This window comes from Salmo salar, chromosome ssa18, assembly GCF_905237065.1.
Source record: "Salmo salar chromosome ssa18, Ssal_v3.1, whole genome shotgun sequence".
Lineage (NCBI taxonomy): Eukaryota > Metazoa > Chordata > Actinopteri > Salmoniformes > Salmonidae > Salmo > Salmo salar.
The window spans coordinates 26,126,601-26,149,364 of NC_059459.1; the positions used below are offsets into that span (position 1 = coordinate 26,126,601).

Here is a 22,764-nt window from a genome sequence, read left to right on the forward strand (position 1 = left end):
AAATCCAGTTGACGGCATACAAAGATGCAGACACTTCAGTTCAGAGACCCAACCCAGTCCTTTCAAAACACGTGGCCTGCTGCTGCTGCTTGTCTGCCTGAAAGGAGTTGATACAGTCATCACATTAACAAAGAGAACCCCACAGCTATGAAAGCATGCACCTGCTGCTACTCTCCCCAACAAAAAAAACCCTTTTAACTCTTTAATCCCTTCAGACAAGGTGCTGCTCTGCTGTTCAGCTTCTGATGCTGTTCCACACTGCCATAGGACACGGATTTCACACAGCACACACAGTATACTGTAGCTTAGCCATTTGCATAAAAATACAATTAACACTTGCACAAGCGGGCATACATAATCTCTTTCTCTGAAACACACATGCGCACACCCACACAGACAGACACGCACACACGGCTACGCTGGATTAATGTACTTACGATCTCGTCCTCCATGTCTCTGTTGAACTGGTGGATCTCGCGGGAGGCCATGAGGTTCCCCTTCCTCTTCCGTAGAGGGTCCAGCAGCTGCTGGAACTTCTTCTCCACGATGCGGCGCTGGCCGTCCACCTCGTCCGTGTCCTTCCCCTCCTGGCTGAGGACCTGGGCCTGGCTCTGCAGCTCCTCCACCTCCTTCTGACGCACCTCCACCTGACTCTCCAGCATCTAGGAACGCCACACCAGGAGGAGAGGAGTGGACAGGAATAAGAGAGGAAAGGAAAGAGACGGGATTTCAGCAGGCTCTCTATCTCCCTCTCTGGTCTCCTGAGAGCTTGCGATCCAGAGCTCTTCGTCTCGCTTGTGCTCTTGGAGTTTCCCCTCTCTCACGCTTGTTTGCTCTCCCTCTTCCAGATGGAACAAACTGAGGCAATGCTCTCCCTCTCTCACAATGCACACATTTTGGGTCTGGGTTACACAAAGGATACTATGGGTGCACAACCATTCATTTCACTGTCGCTCATATACAAATCAGCAAGTTCTACCTCAAATTATAAGCATACTGTTTCGCTCCATCACTCCCTCTGCTTTACTCCCTCTCTGTCAGTCCTCTCTATCTCTGGCTCTCTCTTACACACACACACACACACACAGTGGGAGCTCATCTCACAGACACCGAGCTGGCTCATCCACACATCAAGGCAAGGGAGAGATTACGTAATGGGACGGGGGGGGGGGGTAGTGTGTGTATGTGCGTAGCATGGGCTGTTACATAACGTGGTTAGTCTGCTCATTACTGCTCCACTCCAAGGAACCATCTGCATAATAAACTGTGTTCCAATACTTCATGTGTGTGCTGTTTAGCTTACTCTCCCCCTTACATAGTTAAAGTAAAAGTGAAAACAATATCAGGCTTAACACTTAGTTCATCGTTTGGCTACATCGTTTGTCTATGCAAGTGAATTCATCCTGAGGTAAATTACTGACAGTGGCTTTAACCTAATATGAAACCATGAGCTAAAATGATAGAGAAATTGGTATTTCACCTGTCCATGAGTGTGTCAAAGGAGTCAGGAAAATAAGTAGTATGGTTACATAACACAACTGAGGGAGACATACAACAACTCAAGCTCCAGTAGTCAGTACCTGTTGTTTCTTCAGCAGGATGTTGACACTGGTCAGATCTTTGCCATAGTCGTCTGATTGGATCTGTCCATCCACTCCCACCAGCCACTTGTCTAGGTCAGCACAGCTCTGGGTGAACAGCTCGGCCTTGTTGGCATCAAACAGACACTTGGCCTTGGTCTGGGTGGTGGACTCCAGGTCATCCCACATCTTATGGAGCCCTGCCAGCTTTTCCTTCACCATGGCCTCTGTCTCCGGCTTCTCAGCTATCAGCTGCATTCCATCCTGGGATTGGGTGGGAGAAAGTCACGTTAGAACATTATGGAGATAAATAGAGCTCCACTAATGCCATTCAGGAAGGAAGACAATGGTTAATTGGTGATTCAGTCAAATCGGACCTGAGCAATGTGACACTGCTCACGATCATTCTCAGCAACAAGCCGTCAATACTGAACTTTCAAACGACTAGTTTTAGTCTGCAGAGCTACTGCACTGGTTCTGCTGAAAGCTGCTTTTGAAATTAATTCCACTGAAAGCAAATATCTTTTTTTTATCGCTTTGGTACCATTTTCACATGGTGAAATGTCCGTTTGTACAAAACAGATCATCAAAAAGGTTGTTTTTTCAAAAACTAAAAGGACATTTTCAATTGACTAAGTGCAGCACAAAAAAATCTAAAATCACACAGTAACTTTTTCCCCCAACCTAATTAGTGTTTGATCTAGAAATACCTTTCATATAAAGTAATTGCCTTTAACAATGCAATGCTCACAATACTTTTCATAGGATTCTCTTATTTGTTTATATACATCTGACCATCACTTAATCCAACTACGCCTAATGGTTAATCACTGAACCGTTTGGTAAACCTATAGATTTTAAACTAGTTTGTCTACTATATATAGATTATGAGAACGACATAAATAAATTGTTTTCTTGTAAAGTATAAACATCTAAATGACATGTATGATACATGGCAACCATACACAACGATTACTCGTTATTGCTAATTGATTTCACATAGTGGTAACCACAATTGGTCACCATATTAAAAGGGGGTATGTGACAATTTCCTTCAACATGGAGCAGGATTTACAGCAAGGGAGAGGAAGAAATCAAAGAGCTCGTGGACAAGGGGCCTGTCAGAGAGGTGGGCATGGGACCCATCAAAGCATGGGCCCCATCAAAGAGGTCAAAGGTGGACATTAGAGAGAGAGGGAGGTAGACGGCAGGGAACTGTTGTGTCTAATGAAGTCTGGGCCATCGTTGTTGACCATGTGGTAAACAGAGGCCTTAACGTGGCTGACAGATTAGTTCACCCCAATCTGAAAAGATCAACTAAATTCAATCAGATAGATAGCAATAAAAACTGTACCACAGAGGAACAGAATCCGTTAGAGGAAAAACAAAAATAAATGGAGGAACTTACTTAAGAAAGATCAAGTGTAATATATTACACAAAGCGAACTGGATGGAATATTGGAGAGAAATGCAACAAATATTTTTGTTTATCTTCAACATAGAAATGCTATCAAAAAGAATTGAGTTAAAGAGCATAGGTTTTCATTTCAGTCTAGTCCATCTCAACTAACCGAAGTTAATTGTAAAGATTTTTTTTCTAAAAACAAAGTAAAATGAACAGCTGTACAGAAAGACTCATGTGAAGGCCAAATTAGAGAGGAACTTCTTGATGCAATTAAAGCCTTTAAGTCCGGGAAAACTCGAGGGCTGGATGGCATACCAGTCGAGGAATACCAAACCTTTTTTGAGGTACTCAGAGGACCATTATTGGCATGTTTTAACCACTTCTATGAAAATGGTAGATTATCTGACACTCAACAAGAAGGTCTGATTTCACTTTTACTGAAACAGGACCCAGGTGGTAAAGATATAGTCCATAAAAAAATTGCCGGCCCCCTTCAGTGTTCTAGTAAAATGCATAGAATTAAAAAGGTATTGTCGGATATTATTAATCCTAATCAGACAGGTTTTTTACATGGACGATACATTATATTATCTCTAAGACAAGTACTGGAAAAATAGAACACACTGAAAAATCTGGGAAACCAGGCCTGGTATTCATAGCAGATTTTGAAAAGGCTTTTGATTCAGTAGACTGGAATGTATATATAATTGCCTGGAATATTTCAATTTTGGAGAATCTCTAATACAATGGGTTAAAGTTATGTATAGTAACCCTAGGTGTAAAATAGTAAATAATGGTTACTTCTTAGTATTAAACTGTCAAGAGGAGTAAAACAATGTTGTCCACTGTCGGCATATCTATTTATTGTGGCCATCGAAATGTTAGTTATTAAAATCAGATCCAGCAATAATATCAAGGGGCTAGAAATCCAGGGCTTAAAAACAAAGGTGTCATTGTCCGCTGATGATTCATGTTATTTTAAATCCACCCTGATTAGTCATATCCCAGTTTACCCATTTGCTTATGGTCTTGCCGAGCGACTTAAAAAAATGATCTGAGCAATGTTTTTTTCTTTGGAACGGCAAGCCAGACAAAATTAAATGGGCCTATTTATATAATGAATATGAATTCGGAGGGCAGAAATGATTACATATTAAAGCATTAGACCTCTCACTGAAGACTTCAGTCATCCAAAAGTTACACTTAAATCTGAACTGGTTCGCTAGCAGATTAGTAAGAATGTCTTACCATGTTCTAGAATGGGCTTTTTCCCTTTATTCAGCTTACCAAAATATCAGTCATTTTTAAAACAAGCCATAGAAACTGGGTTGCAATTTCAGTGTAATCCACCAGAAAAGACAAAAAATAGTACAACAGATATTATGGTTAAACTCAAATATACTAATTGATTAAAAAATATATATATTTGGAGATACATTTTTTTTAACGGTATAATCTTTGTAATTGATATCATAAATAAAACTGGTGGACTTGTCACAGGCAGCTAACAAAAATATATGGAAACGTCTGCTCCACTCAAAATTACAACCAACTAATTGCAGCATTACCACAAAAATTGAAGAGGCAAGTGGAAGGGGGAGAATGTAAGGAACTTGTCTGTCTGCCCTGCATTAAAGACCAAAATTAGTTAAAGAAAATTGTGATAAATAAAGAAGTATACCAGTTTCATTGAAGGTCCCAAAAATTGACAGCAGTGACATATAGATTGAAAAATAGTTGGGCAGAGATTTTCAATGTAATGATTCCATGGCACATGGTTTATGAACTGATACACAAAACAACGCTGGATTCAAAACTTAGTTTTTCAATTTAAATTATGAAAAAAATTATTGCAGCCAATACAATGTTATAGATATGGTGGATACAACCATCCCGTTTCTGCTGCGAAGAGACAGAATCATTCGATCATTTGTTTTGGTACTGTCCATAAGTAGCTTGTTTTTGGTCGCAGGTTCAGGAAGGATTGCAACATTTACCTGGAGCTAACTCTGCAAACAGCGCTGCTCTGGGATTTAAAAAGTCATTGTCAATCGATCAATAATATAATAACTCTAACCCAAAACATTTCTTTTAATTTAAAATCTGTAGAAACTATGAGAATAGAAAGGTTCAGAAATCTTATGAAACATCACAGCACAGTTGAAAAATATATGGCAAATAGAAATCAAAACCGGATGGTGTTCAGAGATAGATGGGATAAAAGTTTAATAAAAGTTAAATAGATATTATATATTTACAAAAAATATATATGGGGGGATTGTAAATTATGCAGACAATTACATTGATGGAAGCCACAATCTATCTGCAATATTAAAGCTGATCAACCTCCTAAAAAAGTATAATACAAAAAAATGTAAATTTAAAATAATTTCGATCATGAGAACATTTCGCCAAGAACACCGGTAAATCTGCAGGATATGCACTATGCTTTACCATTACATTTACACTAAATTACATATTGTACTGCATGTCAATTCACAAAACATTCTTACAGTATTATCCATTGACAGTATACTCTGTTCTAACCTCAGAATTGACAGAAGCCCCCATGGTGGTGGCCATGCGCTGACAGACCGACCAATAGGAGTGGGCCGTGGTGGAAATGTAGAGGACCAGGCTGTCCGAAAAATAAAGCAGGCCATTGAGGAGAACGATGACCTCTTTAACAATGTGGCATCAATCAGCCACATTGCCCACCTTTTGAAGAGGCACCAAGTATCTGTGAAACACATTTACCTGGTGCCTTTTGAGAGAAACACCGACCAGGTGAAACAACTGCGGGCCGAGTATGTTCCGGTACAGCACTATATACTGTATTAGTGTTACTATTTGATGCAAATGCTACTTCACAATATTATATTGGAACTATACTGTAAAAAAAAAAAAAATACCAAATTATATTTCTAGAAGGTGATGGTGCTTTACTTTGCTGTGAACCATCACAAGTATATCTTTGTTGATGAAGCAGGCTTCAACCTGGTGAAAACTCAGCGCCATGGGCGGAACCTCATTGGCCAACGGGTGACCGTCCAAGTGCCAGGTGGGGGAAACATCTCCATGTGCGCAGCTATCTCTGAAGACGGTGTGGTAGGACGTAGGCCATTACTTGGATCCTACAACGCTGCACACCTCATTGTGTAAATTGAGCAGGCCTGTCAAGATGAAGGGGTCACCTATTTCATTGCGTGGGACAATGTTAGGTTTCACCATGCAAAGGTGGTTCAGTCATGGTATGGGCCCATCCCTGATTCGTAACTCTATATCTGCCCCCATACTCTCCTTTCCTCAACCCTATTGAGGAATTGTTTTCAGCATGGAGGTGGAAGGTGTACGATCGCTATCCCCATGAGCGTGCCACCCTCCTTCTGGCCATGGATGAGGCATGTGACCCCATCAATGCAGACCAACGTCAAGCTTGGATACGCCATGCCAAAAGGTTGTCCCGCAGTGCATGAACAATGAGGACATTCACTGTGGCTTGATGCAAATTAATGCGTACTTAACATTGTTTTATTTCATTTCATTTGTTTCATTTGATTAGACAGTAAACCTATATTGCAATTACATCTGAAAAATAAAATGTATTTTTTTAATGAATGATTGTAGAGGATGTCTTCATTGATCACACCTTTGATTAGACATTGGATAGAGATTATGGAAATTATAGATTTTCTGTCAATTTTGTTGGGTAATGTAAGTGTATTGCCTAATGTGAAAACTGTAATGTACTGTAATCTACACTACTGTAGCATATTACTTTCATCACTTCTAAGGGGGATTTGAAACGCGTATCTTGCATTGTTTGCTATTGGATTAACTGGTAAAAATTATTACATTGAAAATATATCATTATGTTGTGTTTTGGGAACCAATGTTCTCATTACATTTCACAATAAATGTATATTTTTAAGCAATGGTTGTGTAGTGAGAGATGTTTACAATCCAAACGAATGCACAATGACAGGTTTTGAATGAAAGACGGGCTGCGTTACCAGTTTGGAGTTTTGTACTAAGAGTTGTGAAAATGTACTACATACTTGTGAAATAGTACCAAAGCGATAAAAATAAACTGTATTATAAAGTGGGTGGTTCGAGCCCTGAATGCTGATTGGCTGAAAGCCGGGTATGACAAAAAAAATATGTTTGTAACCAGTTTATAATAGCAATAAGGCACCTCGGGAGTTTGTGGTATATGGCCAATATACCATGGCTAAGGGCTGTATCCAAGAACAGTCCTTAGCCTTGGTATATTGGCCATATACCACACCCCCCTCGTGCCTTATTGCTTAAATAGCCCACGTGGTTGTTATGACTCGCTCTGCATTAAGGACTAAAGGAGAGAGCTGTTCTTATCAGACTGGAGGGAAGTGTGGAGTATAAGCATCAACAACAAGTTATGAGCTAAAAAAAGAACTACTTCACACACACACACACACACACACACACACACACACACACACACACACGCGCACACACTCACTCGCACAAAACAAACAACACAAATCTCAAGGGAGGGGACATGTGCAATGAAATTGTCAAAGAGAAGATATCCGTCATTAAGTCACTGACCTTCTCGATCTTGTCCAGCCACTCCTTGTTGGACTGCAGCTCGGCCATGAACGCCTGGTGTTTGAGCCATTTGCTGTGGAGGTTTCTGGCTTCGTCGTACGACATGTCCTGAGCCGTGAGCATCTTCTCATTGATCCACAGGGACAGCTGCACACACCAAAGAGCCAATTAGTGACACACACACACACACACACACACACACACACACACACACACACACACACACACACACACACACACACACACACACACACACACACACACACACACACACACACAGAGAGTAGGTGAGGGGTATGTTATATGGGTGTGATGGGGGGCAGCTCACCTCTTGGCAGTCCTGGAGGAACTTCTGCAGGTCTCTGTTATCCTTCAGCTTACAGAGAAGCTCACTGGCCGCCATACGGTTATTCTTATGTCTTCAAACACACACACACAGACAGACAGGGGTTAAAACATTATATATTTAGCACAGAGAGAGGTAAGAGCTCAGAAACAGCTGTTTTAAAAAATGTATAGGTAATGATGGCTACCACAAAATCAGCATCAGTTCTCCACATACACAATAAATCAAATTGTATAGCGCTTTTAACAAAGTATCTAATACCTCTCATCGATAGAGTCCACTTTCTCCTGGATGCGGTCAGCGTTGACGTTTCCATCGCTGACCAGCCTGCGTCCAGTGTCCACCACAGCTTTGATCTTCTCCTCGTTGGCGTCCATGGTGGTCATGAAGTCCTCCTGCTTCTTAATGGCTCCCTCTGCCCCCTCCAGAGTCCTGGGCATCTCTGTATGGGCCAGCACGTACTCCTGAGAGAGAGAGGAGCGAGAGAGAGGAGCGAGGCAGGGAAAGAGAGGGAATGAGGAAGGAGGCGGACAGTAGCGGCGTCAGTGAGTGTGCCATTCGACTCTTGGTCAAGAACATGCAGGTGACTCCCATGTACTGTAGCCTACCGTAGCACAGTAACAGCGGATATGGTGTTTCTCTCAGAAATCTTTCCAGAGGACTGAGCCAACAGAGGTGTGTGTGTGCATGCGTCTGATTGGCTGGGATGTGAGCGGTAGCGCTGAACAGTGTGGTCCAGCTGAAGCCCCAGACAGTGTGGTCCAGCTGAAGCCCCAGACAGTGTGGTCCAGCTGAAGCCCCAGACAGTGTGGTCCAGCTGAAGCCTCAGACAGTGTGGTCCAGCTGAAGCCCCAGACAGTGATCTGACTAATAGAGCTGTCTGCCTCTTAGCATCACTCTAATAAATGAGGGGTTCAAGCCCTCGGCTAGACCACACAGGAATGCGCACACACACTGATAATTGCGCACACACCACGCATACTTTCTTTAACAATTTGTGTGTAGGCCATTATTTAACTAAAGTTAACATTAACAGTGTGATGTATGATGCAATGCGATAGCACTTTGTACACTGTGCTATCGCATTTATTCAAAATGTTCAGGTTAGTTTGCTCACTGCCATTTGTCTGAAACAAAAATGGGCAGAAGTGTAGTGCTTTCCCTTGATGACCGAGAGTCTTCTGTTCTTTCGACCAATAGATTGGTTGAATTGTTAAAATGTGTAGTTTCCCATATATAGACACGTCCTATGTGTTTCAATCAAATCAACTATGTACTGAGCCTGTCTGATGATTTAAACAAAGCATTTGATGAAATAATTAAGACGAATGACTATAGGGAGTCTGACCGCAATTGGTTTGATTGTGCCGGGCTCAGACTTGCTGCGCTGTGTTAAAAAAATGTAAGCGAGTGACTATCTAAGTAGCACCCATTGTCTCTCCCTGCTGCAGCGACCACCACAGAACATCAACAGTGTTTATCGCGCTGTCTGTGTTGCTGAAGCTGCAACATAATTACAGCCATTTCAGATTGAAAAGTTCTGTTACTGAAATTTGTTTGGGAAAAACGTTCCCTATTCCCTCAACCCTTTCTCTCTTTAAGTGATGCATGAATGCATCTGACCAATAGGGCCTGACCTATAGCATATCATAATCACATTAAATACATTGGTTATAACAAACTCCAAACACATGACACCAAAATGGATGCAGATGACGTGACAAATAAACTCGAAATGGAGGAATGTTTGGTTGCTCAAGAGGTAAAGGTGAAGTTAGATGTGTGGAATAAATGTGACTAGTTGTGGAAAATACTGGAGATGCACTGCGTCCATATTACGTGTGTCAAACAGGTGCAGTTAGATTACCATATCATTTTTCTGACTGTTTGGAACAACGTAAACACTAAATGATAAGCGTGCCAGAGAGACTGTTGTAAAGTTTATTTTTGGGAAAGCCTTTATTACAGCAAAGACTAAAAACAGTCGCATGCATTATTGACTGCAATTGCCGACATGGTTTATTAATTGTTTACGCTAATTATTCAAGGGTCGCTTTGTTATTTTATTTTAAAACTAATTCTTGATTACATTTCAAATCGTATGCCGTGTGCTGACATGAATGAACGTTTGATGGAAAGGTAGCCTATATAAGTATTGAAATATAGGCATAAGTAAGTTACGGTATTAAGACTAAACAGGATGTGCTCTTAGGCCTACAGCTCGATGGTGGTTATACAAGGCTGCTATACTAAGCCTACTAATGATGATATTACTTATTACAATGAGGATCATAATAATAGTAATAAGAAGGAGATAAAGAAAAAAAAGAGGGTTATTATTATTATAAATATTATTTTCCTAATACCAGAGAGGCTGTTCTAAAGAAAAAAAGTGTTAAGCCTTTATTACAGCTCAGCATGGATCATTTATACAGCCAGGCAAATTCTTATCTCCTCACTTTTCTTAGACAATTAAGGCAAGGGCTGTTTTCTCATCTCCTAACTCCACTTCTGCCTCCGCCGCATTGTTCTCAACTAGAGGTCGAACGATTATGATTTTTCAACGCCGATACCGATACCGATTATTGGAGGACCAAAAACCCCCGATGCCGATTATTCAGCCATTTTTTGTTTTTTTATTTGCATAATGACAATTACAACAATACTGAATGAACACTTATTTTAACTTAATATAATAAATCAATAAAATCAATTTAGCCTCAAATAAATAATGAAGCATGTTTAATTTGGTTTAAATAATGCAAAAACAAAGTGTTGGAGAAGAAAGTAAAAGTGCAATATGTGCCATGTAAAAAAGCTAACGTTTAAGTCCCTTGCTCAGAACATGAGAAAGCTGGTGGTTCCTTTTAACATGAGTCTTCAATATTCCCAGATAATGAGTTTTAGGTTGTAGTTATTATAGGAATTATAGGACTATTTCTCTCTATACGATTTGTATTTTAGCGCATGCTATAAAATTATGTAATATAACCATATACAATTTCAGTAGCACATCTTAGAATGATGGACTCCCAACGGATTAGCCCACTCAGACAGGCGCGAATCAGACCATTGTCTTGAACACCATTAATTATTTAAAAAAATGTTGCTACTGCTCGACAAAAGAAATCTCGGTCAACCAACAGCCTATCAACCAAACAATCTACCAGTCGACTAAATGGGGTCAGCACGATTGAAGTGTGCAATGTGATGTTACCTGGTTGTTGAGGAAGGCCTCAGCCTGCTTGGTGTCCCTGAGGAACAGCTGGTGGGCATGGGACTGGGACAGTAGGTTCTGACGGTTCTCCCACATCTTGTGCAGCTCGTTCCAGCCCGTGTCCAGGGCCTGCAGCCTCTGCCTCAGGAACATGTACTGGGCGTCCGTCTGGCCCTGGGTCACCATCTCACCCATGTCCCTCATCTTCTGGTAGTCCTCCTCGTAGTTGCGGATCTCGTTCTTGATGCCCTCGTGCTGCGCCAGAAGCTTCTCGGCCTCCGTCAGTGTGTTGGGCATGTCCTCTGAGGCGATGGCCGTCTGGGTCTTGGACAGCCATGACTGGAAGTCATCTAGCTCCCGGAGGAACTGCTGCAGCTTGCTGGCCTCGCCCAGAGACTCCTCGCGATTCTTCAAGGTGCCCTTCATCTCATCCCACACCCCTGTGATCTCCCCCAGACGACCCATGATGCCTTGGGCCTGGTCAGGGTGCTCAGTCGCCAGGCACTCCCCCTCCTTCCCCAGTTCTCCCAGCTTGTCCTCGATGGCAGCCAGGTCACGCTCCATGCCGGTGAGTTTGCGCTGAAGGGCCATGACCCCAGCAAGATCGTTGCCCAGCTCCTGGGTGGACTCGATCACCTTGGTCTTCTCACGGATCCACGACTTGGTTTCATTGCACTCCAGGTGGTAGTTCTGCACACCCAGAGCTGAGTTGAGGGAGTCTTTCTTCAGGTCAACTAGGTCACGGAACTGGCTCCATCTGGAGTGACGTAGAAACACACACAGTCAGGGGAGAGTACATTTCCACTAGAGGTTTTTAACTGAGGTTAACTGTAGTTGGTGTTGAGATTGATGTAGGATGTTACTCTACCTGGTGTTGAGTTTGTCCTGTTGGGCTTTGATCTCCTTCTCACTGGGGTGACCACTGTGGATTAGTTGCCTAGCAATCTGGTTCACCACAGCAACGCGGGATGCTTGATTGTTCATCTCTGGCTCCAGACTCTCAAACCTGCGAGGGAAGAGGGGGTACAGAAGGGGAGGAGAAGGGGGAGTAATAGAGGGGGAGGTGGAGATACAGAGAGGGGAGTAGGAGGTAGAGAGAGGGGGTAGAGGAGGTAGAGAGAGGGGGTAGAAAGGGTGAGGTGGTGGTAGACAGAGGGGGTAGGGGGGTAGAGAGAGGGTGAGGTAGAGGGAGGGGGGAGGAGGTAGGGGAGGAGGTAGACAGAGGAGCGTAGAATAGGGGGAGGAGAAGGTAGAGAGGGAAGTAGAATAGGGGGAGGAGGAGGTAGAGAGAGGGGGTGGAGGTGGTAGAGAGGGGGGAGGAGGTGGTAGAGAGGGGGGAGGTGGTAGAGAGGGGAGAGGAGGTGGTAGAGAGGGGAGGAGGTAGAGAGGGGGAGGAGGTGGTAGAGAGGGGGAGGTAGAGAGGGGGAGGAGGTGGTAGAGAGGGGGAGGTAGAGAGGGGGAGGAGGATGTAGAGAGGGGGAGGTAGAGAAGGGGAGGAGGATGTAGAGAGAGGGAATAGAAAGGGGGAGGTAGAGAGAAGGGAAGGAGGAAGAGAGGGGGAGGCAGAGGAGGTGGTAGAGAGAGGGGGTAGAGAGGGGGTGAGATGAACATAGAATGGGAGAGGAGGAGGTAGAGAGAGGGGTGGAGGTGATAGGACGGGGTAGAGAGGGGGAGGTGGTGGTAGAGGGAGGGGTAGAGAGATGGGTATAGAATAGGGTGAGGAGGTGGTAGAGAGAGGGAGCAGGTAGAGAGAGGGGGTAGAGAAGGGGGGAGGAGGTTTAGAGAGGGGGTAGAGAGGGGTGTAGAGGAGCAATGAGTGTACTGTACATAAGCAGATGGAAACAATGTGATCTTAATGTTAATTCTGTTAACATGCTTTGTTTCCAGCTAAACTGTAATGCCATGTTCCAGCTGTCAGTATATAGAAGCACAGCCAATGAAACAGGAGTCTGGGAATGGTTCCATGCGGTGGACAGTGAGTAAACAGTGTGGAGGGGGAGACATCATTTCAGACCAGAGACACACGGAGTAAACAAGCCATTGAACTACTGTCCAAAACACTAAGCTAACTGAGGACACAGCCCGTTTCTTCTCAGTGTGGGAAGACTTTAGAATGATTTGGCTTTAAAACATTGTAGGCTCTGTTGCTAAGTGGGAAGTGAATTATAGGATTCTAGTTTCCACAGCTTGCCCACCCTAGCTGGCATAAAAAGTATTTGTTTCACAGATCCCTTCCAATGTGCTACATTCCAATGTCCAGTCAAACCGCCGGGAGAACATCCATTTAATTCTAGCTCTGACAGACATACAAAGTTATTGCAAACATGATGGGAAATATTCTGAATTTCCTTAGCACAGGGGTTTCACTGTGGGAGTTCTATGTCTCAAGTCTGCCTCAAGAGAAAGGGCTGTCTTGAAATGACAACAGATCTCCAAATTGATCAACTGACATAATGCATCTGAACTCGATAAGCATGTTTAGGCTGGGTGTCTTTACCTGTGCTGAACCACCTCCAGATCCTCCAGTTTCTCTGGTATCTCCATACTGTTGAGCCACTGCTCCTTCTCATCGATCCACACCTCACAGGCGTCCGCCTCGCTGAACATCTTGTAGAGGGCCAGGGCATCCTGCAGGGCCTGCTTCCTCAGCCGGGTCAGCTCAGCCACCTCCTTGTAGCGCTCTTCAATGCCTGCCAGGCGCCCCTGCACCTCCTCTGAGCCAGTCTGCTCCTTGGGTAGGGTTTTGGACTGCTCGTGCAGGGCGTCGATGACTGGTCGGTAGCTGGTGATCTCCTCGGCCACGTCCTTGTGCTTCTTGACCAGGGCCTGGGTGGAGAACTCGTCGTGGCCAACGTCGGCACTGGACACGATGCGGAGAACATCCAGCATCCAGGCGTCGATGTCGTCGGCGTCAGCCTGGAACTGGTGCAGGTTGCAGGCCTCCTCCAGCCGGGCCTTCCTGACTGCAGACAGCCCCTCCAGGGCCGCCCACTGCGCCTGAATGTCTTGGATGCGTTTGCGGATCTTGTCGGCTCCGAAGTGGTCGGCGGCCACCAGCTCCTCTCCCTGTTTGATGGTCTGCTGCAAGTGGCCAGCGCGACCGCTCATCTCGTCCTCGAAGGCGCGATGCTGGCTCAGCAGGCGCACGGCGCCCGTCAGGTCCTTGCCACAGTCCTCCGAGGACAGGATTTGTTCCTTCTCCCGGATCCAGCCCTCCTCCTCGGCCATCTCCCAGAAGAACTTCCAGAGGCGGCGGGACTCCTCCAGGCGGGCGCAGCGCTCGGCGGCCAGATGGCTCAGCTCTGCGTAGCAGAACTCCATGTGGGCCACTCGGTCCCGGATCACCTGGGGGTCACAGGGCTTGTAGCCTAAAAGGGGGGACAGGAACACGTCAACTCAGAACACCTCTATCATTTCAACTGAAAATACAAGCTTATATACCTGACAAAGAACAAGGACTTATTTCTTGACAGGTGGCAGCATTGTCTTGGATTATACAATAGGAATATACACTGAGTGTACAAAACATTAAGTACATCTTCCTAATATTGACTGGCACCACTTTTGCCCTCAGAACAGCCTCAATTCGTTGGGACATGGACTCTACAAGGTGTAGACAGCCTTCCACAGGGATGCTGACCCATGTTGACTCCAATGCTTCCCACAGTTGTGTGAAGTTGGCTGGATGTCCTCTGGGTGGTGGACCAGTCTTGATACACATGGGAAACTGTTGAACGTGAAAAACCCAGCAGTGCTGCAGTTCTTGACATAAACCAGTGCGTCTGGCACCTACTACCATAACCCGTTCAAAGGCACTTAAATATTTTGTCTTGCCCATTCACCCTCTGAATGGCACAGATACACAATCCATGTCTCAATTGTCTCAAGACTTAAAGATCCTTCTTTAACCTGTCTCATCCCCTTCATCTACACTGATTGAAGTGGATTTAACAAGTGACATTAATAAGGGACCATAACATTCACCTGGTCAATCTATGTCATGGCAAGAGCAGGTGTTCATAATGTTTTGTTCACTCAGTGTATAGCTATACCCTTAAGGATACAATTAATCTATAATCTCGCCTGCTTTTACGCTCCATCCAAATATAGCCTACAGATATCACCCACAGAGAGAGCAAAAATCAATCACCTACCACCCAAAACTGACTAATCCCAGCACGTGACTCACCCTCTGCATCGATGGCGAACTTCTGAGCGTTGTTGTTGACGGCTTTGACGCGGTTGGCTTGGATGGCGATATCAGCCTCCACCAGAGCATGCTTCTGCAGCAGGTCCTCCACTCCCAGCAGGTGTTTCCCGTAGTCCTGGGACAGCAGCAGCATCTGAAGATACAGGGTACAGCAACATGGTCAGGAAGATCACAGGTCACTGGGGTCAATAGTGGGCAATGTAACTAAGCCAAAGATAGTTGCTCATACATCACAAAATGTGACAATTCTTACCGCACCGTCCAACCACATTGTCCCCAATCTATCCCTCAATCATCACCATCTTCCTCACCTTCATCTCGTCCATCCAGTCCATGATGTGGAGCATCTCTTGGAAGACCCTCTGCAGGCCCAGGTTCATCTCCAGACGGGTGCGCCGGGCCTTCAGCAGCTCCAGCAGGTACTCCCACAGACGCAGCACGTTGTCCTTCCTCGCAGTCACGCGCTTGATGTCGTGGTAGTTCTCCGCCTCCAGCTCCTTGGCCACAGAGAGCACAGCCTGCACACGCTCCTCGTAGGCGCCGATGTCCGTCTCGATGGCCTCGTGCTTCTTGGTGGCAGCCTCCACTGCCTGCAGGTCGAAGCCAAAGTTGTCCTAACGGAGGGAGGGAGAGAGAGAAAGGAGTGAGGTGACTTATGTGGTTGTATCTAACTGTATAGAACTACCAGGGAGATATTACATGGGTCTGTATAGAACTACCAGGGAGATATTACAAGGGTCTGTATAGAACTACCAGGGAGATATTACATGGGTCTGTATAGAACTACCAGGGAGATATTACATGGGTCTGTATAGAACTACCAGGGAGATATTACATGGGTGAACATCATGAGGATGAGACAGGGGAGTAAATGACTTCATTGTCCATGACCATGACCAGAGCGGATGATGGCTATGAACCAATACAGTTCAAGTAGACAATGTACAGTAGGAGTAGTGTCATTGTTTGTGTGTGTATCAATGAGTGTGTTTTTCATGAGTGTGTGTTACCTGCGAGACGAGGCGTTGGTTTTCACTCAGCCAGGTCTCTCTCATGGCGGCCTTGCGGTCGAAGCGGCGGGCCAGCTGCTCCAGTTTCTCCTGACGAATCAGCTCCGTCCTCAGCGCCAGCTCCCTCTCATGCTCCGACTTCTCCAGCCTCTCCCAAGCCTGACAGACACACGTTCAAGTAACGGTCATACAGGTTCACCGTTCAGAACTCTATGGACCTAATACATCTACTGTACTCAGGGCCGGTCACCTACGGCGGCACTTGAAATGGGGCAGTATTTTGACAAGTGGATGTCGCCCTCCGGCGCCCCTGATCGGCTACTATACCGCCCGCCGCACCCCAGCCACCAGCTCATAGCGTTGCTGCAGTTCCCGCCCCCACCCCATTCCCTCTTCTCCCGAAGTTCACTCCCACTATCCTTGGTAGCTATGGTGATGTAAACTAAACCCACCTAGCAGCTGTACAATCCCCCAAAGCAAAGTAAATCTTCCTGTCATTAACTATACTAAACTCACAGAAACCACCATGTCTATCCATAAAATCTACTTGAACCCTCTGTCGATCAGCTTACCGCCCTTAAACTGTCTGTCAATCACTGTAATGAACTCTAACCTAATCCTGGACACAAGGGTTTCTGAGTGTTTGTTTTGGTCAGGCTGTTGAGATAAGCCTGTTCTTTATTAAGGAGCACTAGGTCTCACCTTGTTGATGTCTGAGATGAGTTTGCCGTCCCGTGGCATGTAGACCTTCTGATTGTTGGCCCTCATCTTACTTTGAATGGTGAAGAGGAGAACCTCCAGGTTGCCCTTCTCTGTGAACCTGACAGAAACACAAAGAGAATAACAGAATTGTAATGTTGAGTGTAAACCTGACCGGGGAGATTAGCCCAATTCCACTCTAATGGCTGGTGGCTTTTGCCTTGACCCATGCAACTCCAGCTATCAACAAAAAGATAAGCATTATTTTCCTGCCAGCAGGCCACAGAAGAAGATATATTTTGTCAGCAGTAGGGGTGACATTGTTGCCTCTGTAGAAATGGTGCTAAAGTCAATTTCAACAGGCTGAAACATTTGTCTGAACAAGCTTTGCTTTTAGCCACCTCTCAGAATGAAAAAATTGAATGCTGAAAAAAGCTTTGAGGAACACCAAGGCCAAGAGCAGGTTAGTGTTTTTCATCATGAATCTTGTTCTGGAGGCAGCTCTGCAGAGTGGTCACTAGCTGGCACAGCCACAAAGTCATACAATCTGATTTTAAACCTAACCCTAACCTTAACTGTCAACCCTAATGCCTAATCCTAACCTTAAATGAAGACCAAAAAGTTTTTTGTTTTAATAAATTTTTACAATCTAGCCAATTTTAACTTTGCAACTTGCTCATCTAGCAGAAATCGCTCAGTGCTGCCTCCAAGAAAAGATTTAAGACAAACGTCAACCTGCAGGCCAAGAGGCCAACACGAAGCTTGAATAAAACAAAAGTGATACTAGCAAGAGGAGTGTGTGGGTTTGTCTTTTCTTTGAAGTTACTTCTCAGAACCAAGAGGCATTAGTTCACATGGTGAAATTCCAGCTGTGAATCTGATACAAGTGTAGACAAGTAATAAGGTCTACACATATAAAATCCCTGATTGTTTCAGTTATGTCCATGGTGAGTCAATTCTGGGAACAGATACTGTAATATTTCAGTAAATTCCAAGTCAAGCTGATGGTATGAAGTGTGTGGGAAATTTGGGAGGTAGGTAGAGGACATAGTGGAAGACAATATTTGAAATCTGATGTGTTTGCGCATGTGCATTTAAGTGTGTCTCACTTGGGGGGCTTTTCCACGGTACGGTAGGTGTTGAAGGCCTGAAGCTGTTGCTGCACCCCAACTAAGGAGTTGGCAAACTTGCGGTTGTTGAGGATGATGATGGTCTGTTCAATCCATTCCAGGAGGTCAGAGGCCAGACTCTCATATTTCTGAATCATGTTATCTGTCTCAATGGCATTGTCCAGCACCTGGGAGATGAAGGTGGTGAATCAGTAGAAGAGTACATGCATTTTATACTGATTACAGCTACTGTGGGAAATATGCTTTGAGTATCTAAGGCAGGCATTCCCAAACTCTTCACATTTACAAACAGTACATTTATATTTTCCAACGGGGCTATACATTTTGGTGAAGTTTTTTTTCCTCACGCCTGAGTAGCCTTGTTTCACTGCCAAAAATAAAATTAAACCATCTAGTGTTCAGCGAATAACATCCCAATGTCAAATACAGGTAACCTGGTCAAATAATTAACATCCAATCACATTAACCGTTACTCTCTCGCTGGAATTCCACTAACGGTCCGTATGTAGCCAAACGTAGCTTGGTTAAAGCAAGGCCCCTGAACTCTCGTGTATTTTCTGCACTATGCAATGATATGGGCAGCGACCATGTAACGCTTTTACAACATACAGAAGAAGTGCACTGGTTATCAAGGGACAAAGTATTGACATGTTTTTTTTTAATTGAGAGACGAGCTTAAAGCTTACTTTACTGACCATAACTTTCACTTATCTGACCGCTTGCATGATGACGAGTTTCTCACACGACTGGCCTATCTGGGTGATGTTTTATCTCACCTGAATGATCTGAATCTAGGATTACAGGGACTCTCCTCAACTATATTCAATGTGCGGGACAAAATCGAGGCTATGATTATGAAGTTGGAGCTCTTTGTCTGTATTAACAAGGACAACACACAGGTCTTTCCATCATTGTATGATATTTTGTGTGCAAATGAACTCAAGCTTACGGACAATGTCAAATGTGATATAGCGAAGCACCTGAGTGAGTTGGGTACACAATTACACAGGTACTTGCCCAAAACGGATGACACAAACGACTGGATTCGTTATCCCTTTCATACCCTGCCTCCAGTCCACTTACCAATATCTGAACAAGAGAGCCTCATCGAAATTGCAACAAGCGGTTCTGTGAAAACTTAATTTAATCAGAAGCCACTGCCAGATTTCTGGATTTGGCTGCACTCAGAGTATCCGGCCTTGGCGCTGTTAAGACACTGATGCGCTTTGCAACCACGTACATATGTGAGAGTGGATTCTCGGCCCTCACTAGCATGAAACAAAATACAGGCACAGACTGTGTGTGGGAAATGATTTAAGACTGAGACTCTCTCCAATACAAACCAACATTGCAGAGTTATGTGCATCCTTTCAAGCACACCCTTCTCATTAACCTGTGGTGAGGTATTCACCATTTTCGATTAACAAATAGTTTTATATGTAAGATGGCTAAATAAAGAGCAAAATTATTGATTATTATTATATTATTATTTGTGCCCTGGTCCTTTAAGAGCTTTGTCACTTCCCATGAGCCGGGTTCTAACAAAAACTCACACTCATTCTTATGTTTAATAAATGTATTGTATAGTGTGTGTGTGTGGCAGACTACAATGGTGGCAAAAAACAACATTTGTGAGTGCGCTGACCCTGGTGCTAGAGGGGGTACGCAGCTGGAGGTTGAATATTTGAAGGAGTACGGGACTATAAAAAGTTTGTGAACCACTGATCTAAGGGAATGAGTGTACTTGGAGAAGTATAGGATATGAGACTTTGTTCTCTTGTGATTCAGATTGGGGACATATGAACTCTGACCCCTCACCTTCCCAATACGTTTTCCCTCCACCTTCAGAGCCTTCATTTTGGAGAAGTAGTGGTAGTAGGTCACAACATAGGTGATGACGGACTTCTCATCCGGGTGGTCCACGCTGATATCTGTACACACATACACACTAAGAGTCAGACAAAAACAGCTTTGACTCTTCCATGTTTCCTTAATCTTCAGACATCAACAGAGGGTTTGGCTTCCGTGCTGCTCGGCTGAGAAAAACTGCATTTATTTGATTTAGGAGCCATGTTTAGGAGGGAGGTGGTTGGAGTAGAGGGCTATTTTCCATCAGAACAATACACGGGAGCGTTCTCACGCCTCAGTCTTTGTTCCCCTCACTGCAGGCCTCTGAGAAGACATGCTGAGATCTCAAAACCACCTCTTATAAAATATTTAAAGGCCCTGTGCAGTCAAAAACATGATTTAGATATATGTAAGAGGTTTTTGAAAAGACTGCCTGAAATGGCTGCCTTTTGGTGGGATGTAGTTCTGGAGTATTTTATGTTATTGTTTTATTAAAAACAATCACAGTAAGGTAGTTAATTGTTACCCAGAAAGGATTTGATATTGAGATAAAAACGTCTGCACTGGGCATTTAAGACAGCCATTACTCTGTCACACTGGAAAAGGACGAGCTCTAGCAGTGCCTTTCTGTTTGTACTTGTCCCCATAATGGGGCTGTCAGCTACCCTGTGAACTACATTAAAGTAAGACCCAGAAGTAACAGCCTCTCAAACTACTCATGAAGTGGTTTCTGCAAGCGTTATACAGTAGTAACAGTTTTCAAGTGGTCATGTATTCATACAGGCATACTGTAAGAGCATAATTAGGTGAGGCGAAAATGCGTGATTATTCATGTACTGTCATAATGGTATAAAACACTGACAGGTGCATGAGAGACAGGGATAGAGCACAGTATGTTACAGAAGTGTAAGCAGCCTCCGCCTCCTCACTGTTCTGTAAACTGTATGTTGTTTTCCACCAGGCTATGGTATTCCATGATTATGTACAACAGTTCAGAGTCACGCACCGATGACTATATTCTAAGTGTGTAATGCAAGTTAAGTATGTCTGTGTGTGCATGTATTGTGAGTGCGTGTGTGTGTGTGTGTATTGCGTGTGCATGTATTGTGTGTGTGTGTGTGTGTGTGTGTGTGTGTGTGTGTGTGTATTGCATGTGCATGTGTGTGGGTGTGTGCATGTATTGCGTGTGTGGGTGTGTGTATGTGTGCGTGGATGTGTTTGGATTTGTGTGTGCGTGCATGCGTACGTGCGTGCGTACGTGCGTGTACTCAGTACTAACCCTCCACGTCCAGTAGCTTGTGGATGCCCAGGTGTTGCTCTGCCAGGTTGAAGGCATTCTGCAGGTTGTGGTGGGCGTTGGACTTCTTCAGCTTGTCAAAGTCTATCAGGTCAGGTCTGTGTTTGTGGAGGATGGCGTTGAAGGCCATGCCATCTCTCCAGCTGGTGCTGAAGTTGTGAATGTTCACGTTGGGATATCTGGAAAACAGATACAAAAACATACACTGAGTGTAGAAAACATTAAGAACACCTGCTCGTTCCATGACATAGACTGACCAGGTGAATCCAGGTGAAAGATATGATCCCTTATTGATGTTACTTGTTAAATCCACTTCAATCAGTGTAGATGAAGGGGAGGAGACAGGTTGAAGAAGGATGTTTAAGCCTTTAGATAATTGAGACATGGATAGTGTATGTGTGCCATTCAGAGAGTGAATAGGCAAGACAAAATATTTAAGTGTATTTGAACGGGGTATGGTAGTAGGTGTCAGGAATACCAGTTTATGTCAAGAACTGCAACGCTGCTGGGTTTTTCACGCTCAACAGTTTCCCGTGTTTATCAAGAATGGTTCACCACCCAAAGGACATCCAGCCAACTTGACACAACTGTGGGAAGCATTGGAGTTAACATGGGCCAGCATCCCTGTGGAACACTTTAGACTCCTAGTAGAGTCCATGACCTGATGAATTGAGGCTGTTCAGAGGGCAAAAGGGGTACAACTCAAGATTAGGAAGGTGAAAGTTATTCGTGTATAGGCCTATGTCTTACTAAAAGAAAATCTCTCAGTCAAGATAAATCTTAGGTGGCAATTTGTTGCGACTTTTGAAGAATATGTAATATTTACATCAAATCTCCAGCCAGTGAAACAGATGGCTAATAAAAAATGTCCCGCTTCTGACTCTAAACACAATGCCTTTCTTTATTAAACATTTGTTTAACTAAGGTGATTTTTCTATTTGAAGCTGGGCTATAGCAGTGTTGGCTTTGTTGATGAGTGAATTGACTTATCAAAGCATGTAGCCCAGGGCTGTTCATGCTGCTGTTCTAAACAGTCTGACATTTAGGCTGTGATGTCTGATGTGAAACCCTTGCTGGGATTTCATCGGTTCTGCTGTCCCCACCCTGTGTTCCTCTACAGATCCTCTTTAGTCAAATCATTTGTGTTAAACACAGCACTGATTGTGAAATATCAGTGATGCTAGGCGTTTTTCTCTCAAGGCCATGTGATTCCTGAGACTGCTGTGACATACCCATATACAGGGCCTTCAGAAAGTATTCATACGCCTCGACTTATTCTGCATGTTGTTGTGTTACAGCCTGAAATCAAAATGGATTCAAAAAAATGGATCACATCCACTTCAATCAGTGTAGATGAAGGAGAGAGACAGGTGAAATAATGATTTTTAAGCCTTGAGACAATTGTGCCATTCAAAGGGTGAGATTTAAGTGC

The 22,764-nt window shown here is 44.1% G+C and overlaps 1 protein-coding gene across 2 annotated transcripts in view; it reads right to left on the reverse strand.

The window, feature by feature from the left end:
• The window catches only part of LOC100380625 (spectrin beta chain, non-erythrocytic 1), a 131,957-nt gene that overhangs the window by 31,563 nt on the left and 77,630 nt on the right, over nucleotides 1-22,764 (reverse strand). For both annotated transcript variants that reach the window (XM_014154853.2, XM_014154852.2), the window contains 15 exons: nucleotides 21,315-21,511; nucleotides 20,006-20,118; nucleotides 18,167-18,354; nucleotides 17,061-17,178; nucleotides 16,359-16,517; nucleotides 15,660-15,962; nucleotides 15,328-15,481; nucleotides 13,636-14,506; nucleotides 12,007-12,144; nucleotides 11,139-11,895; nucleotides 8,183-8,385; nucleotides 7,904-7,994; nucleotides 7,576-7,722; nucleotides 1,581-1,844; nucleotides 438-662 (listed from right to left, as the gene is read on the reverse strand). In XM_014154853.2, the coding sequence (XP_014010328.2) occupies nucleotides 438-662; nucleotides 1,581-1,844; nucleotides 7,576-7,722; nucleotides 7,904-7,994; nucleotides 8,183-8,385; nucleotides 11,139-11,895; nucleotides 12,007-12,144; nucleotides 13,636-14,506; nucleotides 15,328-15,481; nucleotides 15,660-15,962; nucleotides 16,359-16,517; nucleotides 17,061-17,178; nucleotides 18,167-18,354; nucleotides 20,006-20,118; nucleotides 21,315-21,511 (3,928 nt within the window). The remainder of the gene's footprint in view (nucleotides 1-437; nucleotides 663-1,580; nucleotides 1,845-7,575; nucleotides 7,723-7,903; nucleotides 7,995-8,182; nucleotides 8,386-11,138; nucleotides 11,896-12,006; nucleotides 12,145-13,635; nucleotides 14,507-15,327; nucleotides 15,482-15,659; nucleotides 15,963-16,358; nucleotides 16,518-17,060; nucleotides 17,179-18,166; nucleotides 18,355-20,005; nucleotides 20,119-21,314; nucleotides 21,512-22,764) is intronic.